Below are 14,621 nucleotides of genomic sequence, written 5' to 3'. Positions count from 1 at the left end.
TGTTTATGGACACAGTTGCATTTTGGTGTATGACTTTGTAATAGATTTTTATTGATATTATTAAGCTTATTGATAATGTTTAGCAAACGCTCTTATTTCTGCTTGTGTTCTTTAGATAATGTTGTGGAAATCCTGTGCTTGTTTGGAAAAAACTGTTACCCTTGAAGTTAAATGTGAAAATGTATAAAGAGTATCAGTTTACGGAAATAAAAATGTGTTTTGTGGATTTAAGTGTTTTTCCCCGTCATTGAGCCTTATAACCTACCACACACATTTTTGTTAAGCCTATGAAATCCAGTGACCAATCAGAGGTCTCAAAGGTGCAATATAATAAATTGTTAAAATCTGCATACACTGAAATGGGAGTTCAGTACATTGAAATGAAATAGCATGAGCCTCAAACACCATTGTTTTCCCTTTCTCATGTACATCTTGTCATTGTAAATCAGGCATGGGCCAGTATAAGATTCTGACTATATGATAAAAATATCATGATTTTCACGATATTGTGATTATGAAACATGAAATATGTTCTTTTTTAAATGTCTGGGTAAAAATCGACAGCTTTTTCCTCTATTGAACACAATATACTTTATTAAAAAAATAAACATTTAAAATATTTGGTACAGTAAACATTTCAGGCTAAATAACTAAAATAAACCATTCACTTCTGGAATCTTTGTTGGTTTCAAAAACACAAATTTATTTACAACATGAAAGAGCATCTTTGGACCCAAAGCATACTTGGATGGTGGTTTATAAGCGATAAGGGTGTTGATATAAGGATGTTGGTTTATATTTGTTATTCAAATATTTGCTGAATCATACCCTGACACAATGCTTCTTAGCGAGATTACAATACTTATAATATTTTTAAGTTTATCTAAACCTGTATTAAGCATACTACAGTCAACAAGTATTATAAATGCAACACTTTTAAGGCTGGGACAAACCAAGCCGACACCAAATAACTAGCATCAACAAAAACAAATGGTGTTGGTGGCCCAAACGTACACCAAACGTTCAACAGCCGACTGTAAAAGAGTGCACAAAAAGGCTGAGGTGAGTTCCTTCAGCAAAGCACCGAACCCCAACTACTCACCAGGTGAGCACTCACAGGTTCACAATGTTTGTATGTGTTCACTGCTGTGTGTGTGCGCACTTGTATGGGTTAAAGGCAGAGCACACATTTTTTAGTATGGGTCACCATATTTGGCAAGTCACAATCTTCTTTTTGTTTTTGGTTCCATTTTTCAACTTTCATAAGTTGGATTTTCATGAGCAAATATCTAAAACTTTTTCTATGTACTCAATAGGTCTATTTCTCTCAAATATAGTTCATACATTTAAATCTGTTTTAGTGAACACTTCACCTTTGCCGTAATAATCCATCCTCCTCACAGGTGTGGCCTATTAATATACTGATTTGACAGCCTGATTATTGCACAGGTGTGCCTTAGGCTGGCCAAAATAATGCCAGTACTGTGTGTGATCACCATTTGCCTCCTGCAGTGCAACACATTTCCTTTGCATGAAGTCAATTTGGTTGAATGTGGCCTGTGGAATATCGGTCCCCTCCACTTCATTGGCATCGCCACTTCATTTAGAAATCAGCAGAATATACAAACACCAACTGTCACCAGTGACCGATGAGAAGCTAAGAGTCCTTTGTTTACTGCTGAAGCTGAACCTCTCTATCCATAAAAGGCATCATTACAATCAGTGTGAGAGAGGACAGAAGCGCAGTAAGCGTGTAGGTATACAAGTTAGGCTAACTGCTAACCCCACCATATCAGCTCTTCCAAAACTGAACTCTCAGATGTTTACTCGCTGGAAAATAAACAGGACTAGGATCTACACAGCAAGAGGCAAGGGACTGTTGAGTGTCTTCACATGGCTGCACATCAACAACAACATCCCAGCCACCTAAAACAACCACATAGACCTAGTGCCTATATCAAAAAGTGCATTGCTAATACTACACTCACCAAAACCATCTATACCAAATGTATTCAATGCCACACCAAAGAGGCATTAGGTCTGTTAAAAAGTATGTTTTGTTAGTTTAATGTGTATAATGTGAAATGTGCTGCATATGTTTGTAATAAGGCAACAGACACATGTGTATTAATTGGTTATCAATGTTAAAATATTAAGAGTAATGATTGTGTCATAATGATGCAGCTCTCACATAAAATGAAGCAAAGATCAAACAACATAAATGACCGAGAGCTTTCAGGTACAATTTAACACACACAGGTAGGGCTGGGCGATAAGACAAAAAAAATGATCACGATAATGTTCTTCATATCAGTTGATATCGATAATTATCACGATAAATGTCAAATCTTTATATCTATTAATTTTAAAGGATTTTCAGCATGCCAATACCTTTGTGCAGCTGATTTAACACATTTTTGTGAAATGTTTTAGCTGTCTGGCAATATAAATGAAAAAATAATTTTAAAAAATCTTAAATGACTATCATTTTTCAGCATTTACAGTTTAAAATTTCAACAACCAAAGACATTACACTATAAGTTATTGTATACATCAGAAAAAATATATGGTGACAGAATTTTCAGTTTTGGATGAACTGTCCTTTTAATGCTTTGTTCACACCAGAGACGAAAGCAGCATCAAGCGTGAGTGATTTACATGTTAAGTCAATGCAAAGACGCCGACAACAGTTCATCAAACTGGGCTCAGCTCAGTCAGAAGCAGCGCTGAAAGCTTCCGTTAGCCAGGTTAAGTTTCTGGAGGAGTTTATGAGCTCACAGAGCTAGCTGCACCTCTGAAAGCATTTAGTGGACCCATATACGGCTCCAAACGAATCAACGCCGTTTTTCAGCCTTCATAAAGCACATAAACACAGCTCTTCTCTCAATAAAATCTATGTTAGCCATTTAGCAAGGAAGCTACATTTACCAAGCAGACCCTGCCCATGACGCGAATCTGATTCTGAAGTGAATTTGACGCGTGAATGAAGCAGATTTTCACACCTTATGGCGTTGCTCTCTTGACATATTGCGGGATGCATAAAACCGGGTAATGCGTAGATCTCGGTTTTAACTGGCACGAAAAGGACTATGCAGACTCTCATTTCAAAAATTGCGCATCCATTCACACAACGACTTTGAGTTCTCATCCTTGCGACAGAGTTTATTCTTCCGAGGTAATATAAGAATACTATCAATGCTGCAAATATTTTGTAAAGATTGTCCTACTCAAACCGCTTGATTAAACGGATTAAATCCAAACCGTGATTGTTTTGGCGCTAAAGCATAAAGCAGACTTGTTTTGAAGCGCTTCACCTCAGATGTTATTCGTTTTTCTTGTTTATGTTGTAGATAACTTACCAACAAAACGTACACTATAATTAAATTACACATTATACAAAACGAAATTTGTTGCAAAAAGATACATTTTCAACAAAAAATATTTATTTTTGTTTGTCCCTGTCTTACACAACTGTGGATGGATGATGTTGTTTCGCTCTGTGGATACGGATTTATTGAAAGATCCACTTTTGTTGTAAACATCTGTCATATATTTGCTGCATTTTTAATATGTCCTGATGTCCTTTAAATATATAAAGGCTAGTTATTTTACCGTCGATGAGGAACAATAGTGGTTGAACTAATTTCAAAGAAAATATCTTAATATTAAAAAGGAAACAAGTTTGACAACAAAATTTCCTATCAATGTTGTAACAAATGCCCTTAAATAATGCAGCCTGTAGTTTTGGAAATGCAGGTTGCAAAACGCCTGCGCAGCGTTAAGCATTCATAAACATTATCGGACAATTATCAAACTGTCATTATCATTTATATCGAAAAATTATACATCATGATAATTATCGATATCGAATTATCGCCCAGTCCTACACACAGGGTAGCTTTCTAGATTATGAGTCAAGAGTAGCATAGTACTACATGCGGTAATCAGCTTTCTGGTTTTTAGGAGTGAACTTATTAACCAACACCATATTAAACTTTTCTTTCAGCACAGCCTCAATCTCATCATCTGGGATTTTCTTCATTTCCACTGAATCTGAGTCCTCTTTGAAAGTGACTTCACTGTATGTCGAGCCGAGCAGAGCTCTGTAGCCAGTGGCTGTCTGAAGGGAGCAAATGGTCTTGAGCAGGAAGAGAGAGTCTGGGTTAGTCTGCAGCATAACCGACATCTCCAGGAAATGATCTGCATCACGTGGTGTTAACGTGAGGGAGTATAATGTTTTGGTGAGCCGTTTGTCAACAAGGCCAGAATCAGCAAAACCGTCATCTACGATCAATTGCTTCCTTCCGGTCTTCTGCAGAAGCCACTTCTCACCGTTGTTTGTGAGGCGAAACACTCCTGGAGGCTGTGGCTGGTCTTTACCTGAGATCAACTCTAAGGGATACCAGATCTGATATGACATACCAAAACTCACGTCAGCGATGTACTGCTTTCCATCAATCTCCACCAGATTGATAAGATGAGAGTCACTAGGAAGAAAGTCCTGTTCCAGAGAGTTGAACACCCTGCCACCCAATATGGTAGATTTGTATCCCATCTCCTTCAGGGCCCATGAGAACAAGAGGTTGTTTTCACAACACCAGCCTCCTCGATTGCTCTTGACTATTTTGTCATAGATGACACGCAGGTCCATTGAGTTCTTCTCCCCATTGTGAACACTGAAGTTCTCAAATGGGGCACTCATAACATGCAGCTTGTGGATGGTGAACAAACTGTCCAGGTCAGGTTTGCTGAACTGGCCAGTAAACCCAATCCTGTTCAAGTACTCTCTCAGATCCATTATAAACCTATGAAAAACAAGCAGAAAACATATATATTTTTTGTAACTGCATAAGGATATAAGGAATTTTAGCACTACAACTTGATTACAAGTTTATTAACATGTCAATTTTCTTGCAACACAGAGAATCAACGAGAAGCTTAGGAGGGAAGTCTATATTTCACCACAACAAACTCATCAGACTCCCTCCAGCTCTTTATTGTTCCTCTTTGTGTGCTCTCTGCTACCTGAATTGTCTTCATCTCTTAACGACTTTAAAACAAGATATGTATAATACACTCAATAACCCTTACCATCTCTGCACCTCAATTCCCCAAGTCTTTAATAAACTATCTGTCTGAACCTATTCCCAGTGTGTTCTTGACTATATAGGCATGTACATAAGGTATGCATGCAATGTATATATGTTGTTGACAATACAATTTTAGCAAACTGATAAGATATAAAGATGTTTTAGGTGAATAAATGTATAGAAAACCTAAATATAGATAGTTTGGTAAATAAAATGTACTTGTACATGTACTTGTAAATGTATATGTATCATTACATTTGTAATGTACAGTATAATGTAATGTAATAATTACATGGTTTTATAATAAATTCTAATTTTCTCTTTTAAGAAAACCTAAAAAAGGGAAAGAGAGAGAGAGAGAGAAAAAAAGCAAATCTCTGATATGTACAATAATCAAATGCATTTAAGAATATTTAGGTACATTTTAAAATGCTATTGTTAAGATGAATCCAATTCTTATACTCAGAATGAATAATAATAATAATAATACATTTTATTTGTATAGCACTTTTCCTACATGCATGCAATTCAAAGCGCTTAACAAACAACAAACCAAATTAACAAACGTATAGACAAATAATGCAAAATAAACAACAAATATACTCAGATAAGAGCATACATGTACATGTATATATCTACACAATCACACACACAATAGTCCTTACATATGCATATACACACACACACACACACTACATGCATACATACAAACACCTACACAATATACCTATATACATAAAATGCATACATTAATATAACATACTGTTATACTCGCATGTAATTTTTAAAAGGTGCACCTTAACAAGCTTTTTAAAAACATGAATGTTGGTGGATGCTATCACTTCATTTGAGACAATTCCAAATTTTTGAGCATAGTCACTAAAAGAGGTGCCGCCAGATCGCATCAGATTTACAGACATTAATTCTAAAGTCCAGCGCTAGAAGAGCATAGCAAAAAGCTTGGAATGTATCTTGATGAGCAGTCTGAAATGTAAGGAGGAGTCAGGTTATATAGTGCCTTATAAACTAATAAAAGAATCTTAAAATATATCAACTAGTGCTCTGTAATCAGTGTAATTCTATTAACGCTGGTGTAATATGTTCTCATTTCTTCAATTTCTTGCTCTTTCTACAGGCTGTTGCCTTAAGTCAAAATCCTAGATGATAAATTCAACACAAGGAATGTATATTTATTACAAACCTTTTCATATTATTGTGAAACACAATGCAAATCATGCAAACTAATGCACACTTTGCTTTAAGCAACAAGAGTTTGTTTCAACCAAAATATAGGCCAAAAATGGACACTCAATTGTTGAGTTAAAAATATTATTTCAAATCATTTTAAATTTTAACTTAAAGATTGGGCTTGTCTATATCTGATCCAAGTTTATATTAAAATAACCCAGTATTTTCTTCAACTAAATAATAAAGTGCAAACGAAGAGCTTAAATTTAAGCTAATGTTTAAGATTTCCAATGAAAATACATGTTTTAATATTCCAGTATTTAGCAATCCTATATTCATACTGATGTTCTCCAGCAAATCCAATTAGATTTGAATCTTGACAGAAAACATTCACAAACAAACCTTGAATAGTTATTTTGTCATATATACAGTAACAGTGCAAATGCCTCGGATAAATTAGACATCCCACAATATCAAATTACCTGCTCTATCAGTGCTCATTGCTACTGTTTAATAATGTGGTGGTAAAACTGTTTAGAAAGCTATTTATAGTATATTTAATGATTTATCGTGTTATTTCTCCCTTTACACGAAGCCTTAAATCAATAAAGAGCCCCACATCATCTTGCAAATATACCAGTTTTGCAATGGACTTCAGTTAGCCAAGCAGCATATTTGGAAGAAGATACGTACCTCTTCAAGAAACTGTATCAGACAGGCTTCAGCACGATGATTTAGAATAGATTCGTGTAAATTTTAGTCAAGATTACGAAGTAAATGTATTTCTCAAGACTTTTAGAAAATCATTAAGGTCTACTTTAGCAGCGAAGTATATGCATACAGTCTGACTTCAAATTCCAGAACGATTAGATAAAGGAATTTTACAGGATGTAAGGAGACAGGATGTTACGCACATTGGCGTTTTGACAATATACTGTATGTGCAGTCAGAAAAAAAAAAAAAAAAGTATGTGCAGTCGGAACTGAGGCATCCAGATACTATTGGAGCATCCGTCATGTGAAGTAGGTGGAGATGAAGTGGGCAATGACACAGAAAGTGTTAATACTTAGACCAGCAGCTTGATTACGAGAAGGCTATTACTTTAATAAAAATTAAGTTATAACTGAAACTTAAATGAAATTGTAAAATATTTTACATTGCCAGCAAAAGTCAAAACGGAATTAACTATATATTGATGTTTTATTTCTAAACGAACCAATGGCGAAAGCTTAGGCATTGTACTACAATTATTTTGTTCAGATAGCATAAAAAGCAGCATAATAGTTAAAATAAAATGAATAGCGCATTCCAAAATTCTCATCACTACTCCAGTCTTCAGAGTGACAGTCTTCATTAAGACCTATCATAATCAGTTATTACTGGTACAAAATCATAATAACGATTCTTACAATTATTAGTGCTGAACAGTTTTTTGTCTTGCTTCATATTATCGTGAAAACTGATACATCTTACTTTTAGGTGTCTTTACTAAAAACAAGTTCAAAATGATAACTTTTTATTTATAATCTGTTTTTAACATTAAAGGTTTATATTCATGTTTTAAAAAAGATTTATATTTAATACACACGTCCTGCAAATGGAATTCCTGCTCCCTCTTCTATGCACCACCAGAGGGAGCTGTCACCTGATTTTTAGTCGTGGTCTTTCGAAATTCATCCCCCACAATCCTTAATTCCTGAACACAATGTGCTTGGGACACCTTGTGGTCAGAACCATGAAAATGCAACAAGAATTTAGGCAAAACATTAGTCTAGCCTAAAAATTATTCATATCCCAGGCGAATTTTGAGTTATTTTTATTTACCAGCAACTTTTTTTTTTTTTATACAAGAAACGACACAGGCTTCTTCTAAAACATAAGAAGGCCGTTTCCACACATACACAGGCCATTTTATTAATGGGTTTCATTAATTTGTTTTTTAAAAATCTGTCTACATGAGTTAGGAGTTAGGGGGACTTAAATCTGCTAGGCTGCTGGCTACTTTAAAACATTAATAAGCAATTCCATGCAAACGTCAACCTCGCCATGATTTTCTTTCACCAAAACAGTGAAGTTATTTTTGTGTAGGCTTGTATTTACAGCATTGTAAAACTATTCAAAAATGTCTGTCAATGTTTACAAACAATTATATTTGATTTACCAGAGTCACAAAAGTGACAATTTCACATCTATCACATTCATAATAAAGTGTCATATCCATAACAAAGTTTTTCCCTCATAAATGCAAAAATGTAAAATAAAACAAATAATTTTTGTTCTATAAAGTGCCAAATCTTATCCTTTTGGAGTACTGTTTATTTTGGGTTGTGCTGTTTAATTCACAGAATTTCTGCAAGGTATGTTGTATACTGTAAACTTGCTAACTTTTTTGGTCACATGATCATCATAATGCATGTTTATTTCTCATAAAATTTTTTAAAAGGTTCACAGATTGATAGTTTTCTGATCCCATAACTCTGTGCTTAGTTGGTATAAACAGATGTTTTAACAATGTTAACATATACTTTCTCTGTGTATTCATGTTTTGAGTTTTTAACTGCAAACATATTTAATTTTTTAATAATACTGTGGACTGTAGCCACTAAAGCTTCAAAACATTTAGATATGGCCTTATAGCCTTTTCCTGAGTTGTGAGAAGCCACAAAGCTCCTTTGTTTTAGCCATGACTGACTACAAACAGCTGAGATTTTCTGCTTTTCACCTGTTGAGTTAATTCAAACAGCTGTTCCCAATGAATCAGGGTAAATAGGATGCTTTAGAACAGCCTGGACTTTTTAGAATGGTACAGAACAGGGGTGTCCAAACTCGGTCTAGGAGCGTCCAAACACGCCTTCCTGGACGTTTGTAGTATAACTAGAAAGAGCTTGATTCGCTGGTTCAGGTGTGTTTAATTAGGGTTGGAACTAAAATATGCAGGACACCGGCCCTCCAGGCCCGAGTTTGGACACCCCTGGTATAGAACTTTGGATTTTCCCATAGATTGTGACAGTTTGCAAAAGGTATGAATAATTTTGGACAAGGCACTTTTTGTTCCACAATGATGCCTCTTGTATATCATCTTATTATCTTTTGGGCCAAACCTGTGTCATGTCAAAAAAAAAAAAAAAAAATAGCTGGAAATAAAAAACTTTGAATAAAATAAACTTTAAGTCAGCATTTGTCAGGGGTATGAATTATTTCATTCTGAATGAATCCATGTGACTCGTGTATATTTTATAGTATTACACAGATTGCCACCAGTAGCGAACCATTGAATTTTTGAAACCCTAATGACATAACTTGTCCTTGTTTCATAAAATCAAATTTAGGATTGTGGCTAAAATGCCACAAAAATGGACAAAACCCCTTAAACTGTTATGGCTGTCACAACTGAAGTTACATTTGAAAACGTATAAAGGCTATTGGTTGGGTAACATTTTACTGAAATTATATGTGCTTTGTGGACTTAAGTGTTTCTTTTCCCAGGTCTGAGGCTGATAACCTATTACATGCATTTCTGTTGAGCCTTTGAACTCTGAAACTAATCAGAGGTTTTATCTGGATATACTGAAAATCTGGATACTGAAATGGGAGTTTAGTAAATGGAAATGACATATGAGCCTGTACGTCCTGCGAGTGTAAAATTCTAGTGAAAAAACTTTTGCTGCTGTGTGTGTGCACTTGGATGAGTTAAATTCAGAGCACAAATTCAGAGTATGGTTCACCATATTTAGCCACATGTCACAATCTTCCTTTTGTTATTAATTCCTTTTTTCGTGAGCTGAACTTAAAGATCTAAAACAAATTCTATGTACACAATAGGCCTATTTCTCTCAAATATAGTTCACACATTTCACCATCGCCATAATAATCCATCCACCTCATATATGTGGTGCGACCTATTGATATGCTAATAAGACAGCATGATTATTGCACATGTGTGCCTTAGGCTGGTCAAAATAAAGCCAATATTGTGTGTGATTACTATTTTACTCATGCTGTACAACACATCACCATTTGCATAGAGTAGAATAGGTGGTTGACTGTGGCCTGTGAAATGTTGGTCCACTCCATTTCATTGGCAAGAACTAGAACATGCTGTTTTATCAAATCCAGAGCATCCCAAACATGCTTAATGGGTTACATGTCAAAAACTCCGTAAGAACATGCAACATACAAATCCTTGCAACATGGGGCCATGCATCTTGATATGCCACACCTACAGTATAAGATGGATTAACTGCAAATTCATAAGGAAATCGTTCATTCATTCATTCATTCATTTTCCTTTGGCTTAGTCTCTATTTCAGAGGTTGCCACATCGGAATGAACCACCAACTGTTCTGGCATAGGTTTTACGCAGCAGCTGCCCTTCCAGTCGCAACCTAGTACTGGGAAACACGCATACACTCTCACATTCACACACACACTCATAAACTACGGACAATTTAGTTTATCCAATTCACCTATGGTGCATGTCTTTGGACTGTGGGGGAAACCGGAGCACCCAGAGGAAACCCACGTAGACACGGGGAGAACATGCAAACTCCACACAGAAAGGCCAGCTGGCCCAGCCGGGACTTGAACCAGCATCCTTCTTGCTGTGAAGCGACAGTGCTAACTACTGAGCCACCATGCCATCCCATAAGGATAATCGATTGATAATATTACTGTCACCAAAACCTCCATTGCACAACAGAAGTCGTGGATGAAAACAAATTCATGGGCTGCATATGACCAGAGATGAAGATTGGGAGATAAAGCAGCCCTTGAAACGGCAAGAGCCAACCAACGTGTCCTGTGGCATCAGGAATGCAAAACAATCATATGCTCAAAAACTCAATAATCACTCCACTGACAGCTGAGACACACAGAGCCTGTGGCACGCCATTCAGTTCATCACTGACTTCAAGCTCCTGCCACAGGCCTGTAATGATGACACATCCCTCCAAAACACACTCAACTACTTTTATTGATGGTTAGAAATCCAGAATGACACACCTGCACAAATACTACTCTCACCTCCCACTGAGCAGGTGCTTTATTTTGTCTCCGGCTGATGTGAGTAAGACCCTATCTATGGTTTACCAGTGAAAGGCTGTGGGTCCTTAAAGCCTGTGTACTGAAAGTTTGTGCTGCACAGCTGACAGATGTTGTAACAACCTTCCTGCAGATTTTAGTTGCAACCCATATCAAACACACCTGCCTGTAAATATCCAGTGCTGTTCAGGTCCTAATTAATTGCTTCAGGTGTGTTTGATCAGGGTTGGCGCTGAACTCTGCAGGAAGGTAGATCTCCAGGAAAAGGGTTGAGCACCCCTGTTCTAACCGATATATTCAACACTTCGCTGAGTCAGGCAGTTGTCCCCACATGCCACGTGTCTTGCCTAAATGATTACCACGCCATAGCACTGACTCCAATCATGTTGAAGTGCTTTCATGAGAGGATAGTCATGCACAAAATCAAACAGCCTCCCAAACACACTTGATCTGCTCCAGTTTACTTACTGTCCAAACCGCTCTACAGACTATGCAAATTTCTCCACCAATCACCTGGCTCTTACCCACATGAAAATAAAGACTCCTATGTTAGAATACAGTTCATCGACTTCAGCTTGGCATTCAACAAAATTCCTCAACAGCTCATTAATAAACTTAACCTTTCTACCTGGAAGTCCTCAGTCATTCCATTTTGGCTACAACACCTCGAGCACTACCACTCTGGGCACAGATGCCCCACAAAGCCGTGTGTTCATTTAGCTGCGCTTCACACTGTTGATTCAGGACTGCCCTGCCAAGTTCAGCTCCAACCACATCATTAAGTTTGCTGATGACACGATGGTAGGTCTTGTCAGCAACAATGATGAAACTAGAGAGGAAGACGGTAGAACGGAAGTGGCACAGCTGGCTGAAAGGTGTGGCACAAACAACCTGTCCCTCAAGGTGGAGAAGACAAAAGAGTTTGTGATCAACCCTGTTGACTTCCTTTCACTGACCATCAACAATTTGACTGCGGAGAAAGTCAGCAGCACTAAATAGGGTTGCACATCACATATTATTTCACCTGTACCACCAACACCATGTCACTCTTCAAGAAGGCTCAACAATGTATACATTTTCTCCACCGGCTAAAAAAGGGCAAGTCTCCCTCCACCCATCCGCACCACCTACATGGAAACCATGGAGATCTTCAGTTTTGTGAAGCGGCCGTCTGTTCAAAGTATCTCAGAATGCCACACCAAAGAGGCATAAGGTCTGTTAAAAAGTTTTTGTAAGTTTAATGTGTATATTGTGAAATTTGCTGCATATGTTTGTAATGAGGCAACAGACACATGTATTAATTAGTGATCAATGTTAAAATATTAAGAGCAATGATTGTGTCATAATAATGCAGCTCTCACCTATAATGAAGCAAAGATCAAACAACATAAATGACAGAGAGCTTTCAGGTACAATTAAACACACACAGGGTAGCCTTCTAAATTATGAGTAGATGAGTCCAGAGTAGCATAGTACTACATGCGGTAATCAGCTTTCTGGTTTTTAGGTGTGAACTTATTAACCAACACCATGTTAAACTTTTCTTTCAGCACAGCCTCAATCTCATCATCTGGGATTTTCTTCATTTCCACTGAATCTGAGTCCTCTTTGAAAGTGACTTCACTGTATGTCGAGCCGAGCAGAGCTCTGTAGCCAGTGGCCGTCTGAAGGGAGCAAATGGTCTTGAGCACGAACAGAGAGTCTGGGTTAGTCTGCAGCATAACCGACATCTCCAGGAAATGATCTGCATCACGTGGTGTTAATGTGAGGGAGTATAATGTTTTGGTGAGCCGTTTGTCAACAAGGCTAGAATCCACAAAGCCGTTATCTACGATCAATTGCTTCCTTCCGGTCTTCTGCAGAAGCCACTTTTCACCGTTGTTTGTGAGGCGAAACACTCCTGAAGGCTGTGGCTGGTCTTTACCTGAGATCAACTCTAAGGGATACCAGATCTGATATGACATACCAAAACTCACGTCAGCGATGTACTGCTTTCCTTCGATCTCCACCAGATTGATAAGATGAGAGTCACTAGGAAGAAAGTCCTGTTCCAGAGAGTTGAACACCCTGCCACCCAATATGGTAGATTTGTATCCCATCTCCTTCAGGGCCCATGAGAACAAGAGGTTGTTTTCACAACACCAGCCTCCTCGATTGCTCTTGACTATTTTGTCATAGATGACACGCAGGTCCATTGAGTTCTTCTCCCCATTGTGAACACTGAAGTTCTCAAATGGGGCGCTCATAACATGCAGCTTGTGGATGGTGAACAAACTGTCCAAGTCAGGTTTGCTGAACTGGCCAGTAAACCCAATCCTGTTCAAGTACTCTCTCAGATCCATTGTAAACCTATGAGAAACAATGCACAAGCAGTCATTCTTTAAACGTTGTTACACTGTATAAGAAATATATCATCATAGAACTACAGTGTGATGAAGAATTTTAACCATGTATGTTTTCAAATGGGATGTACTGCAAAATGGCATGCAATATTTAAAATGCCAATGCATATTGTAAGGGCAAAAATATATTTCTAAAAGCATTTATTGCAGACAAATAAATCATATATAATATAATTAAATATTACTAAACTAGAAAATGTCAACATAGATATTTTAAGTAACTAAAATTAACAGGGAATTTGCATTAGTTAATGTTTTTGGCATATATAAATGTCCAAACATATATGTTTGTGCTTTTCAAGTAAGATAAAGGGATACAGTTAGTTTTAAACATAATATATATTAAAATATCATAAAAAGTAAGACAACATTTTAAAATCTTACCGTTAAAATGTGTCCAGCGAGAGCTGAAGGGTTAGTACTCTGAATGAATGTCAGCAAGGGACTGGTATTGGCTAACATGAACCCTTGGACTGTAAGGTTTTATAACATTAATACATTAACTACGAATGATAGACACGGGTCAAAATCCACAAAGTGAAACATCCCTGTAAAACTCAACCCACAGCTTTCATTACAAATGCATACTTAACAACTAGCCTGTGTGAAGTTATAAATGAGTCCTTAAATGTTGACTGTTAAATAAAATGTTTATTATTATTGTTTTGTCCTAAACTATTGATTCCTAAATATGTTATTTGTAGTTTATCTCTACTACTATGTCATTCTGTTTTCCCTATGTTCTATTTAATGTAAACATCACAAATGCTTTGGCAATGCATCACATTTGTCATGTCAGTAAAGCAAGCTTGAATTTGACTGAAAAAGTGTTGTTTTTATTTGCAATCTTATTTTATGACCACTAGCAGATACTAATATTCTGTATGAAGTTCTATTTGAA

At 36.8% G+C, this 14,621-nt stretch overlaps 2 protein-coding genes across 2 annotated transcripts; both read right to left on the bottom strand.

The window, feature by feature from the left end:
* Window positions 1–576: 576 nt before the first annotated feature.
* Window positions 577–7,149, bottom strand: LOC130232111 (arylamine N-acetyltransferase, pineal gland isozyme NAT-3-like). The gene is made up of 2 exons (XM_056461814.1): window positions 6,972–7,149; window positions 577–4,805 (listed from the first exon to the last, which is right to left on the bottom strand). Exon 2 carries the CDS (start codon window positions 4,796–4,798, stop codon window positions 3,932–3,934), a length of 867 nt encoding a protein of 288 aa, XP_056317789.1. The 5' UTR covers window positions 4,799–4,805; window positions 6,972–7,149; the 3' UTR covers window positions 577–3,931.
* A 5,464-nt stretch (window positions 7,150–12,613) lies between these two features.
* On the bottom strand, window positions 12,614–14,190 carry LOC130232893 (arylamine N-acetyltransferase, pineal gland isozyme NAT-3-like). Its single transcript, XM_056462869.1, has 2 exons — window positions 14,105–14,190; window positions 12,614–13,667 (listed from the first exon to the last, which is right to left on the bottom strand). The coding sequence occupies exon 2, from the start codon at window positions 13,658–13,660 to the stop codon at window positions 12,794–12,796; it is 867 nt and encodes a 288-aa protein (XP_056318844.1). The 5' UTR covers window positions 13,661–13,667; window positions 14,105–14,190; the 3' UTR covers window positions 12,614–12,793.
* Between the last annotated feature and the right edge of the window lie 431 nt (window positions 14,191–14,621).

This window comes from Danio aesculapii, chromosome 7, assembly GCF_903798145.1.
Source record: "Danio aesculapii chromosome 7, fDanAes4.1, whole genome shotgun sequence".
In the NCBI taxonomy this organism is placed as follows: domain Eukaryota; kingdom Metazoa; phylum Chordata; class Actinopteri; order Cypriniformes; family Danionidae; genus Danio; species Danio aesculapii.
This window is presented reverse-complemented; position numbering and strand designations above follow the sequence as displayed.

What these genes read in the sequence shown, in the direction of transcription:
- LOC130232111 (XM_056461814.1), bottom strand. Translation starts at nt 4,798, where the DNA reads ATGGATCTGAGAGAGTACTTGAACAGGATTGGGTTTACTGGCCAGTTC.
- LOC130232893 (XM_056462869.1), bottom strand. Translation starts at nt 13,660, where the DNA reads ATGGATCTGAGAGAGTACTTGAACAGGATTGGGTTTACTGGCCAGTTC.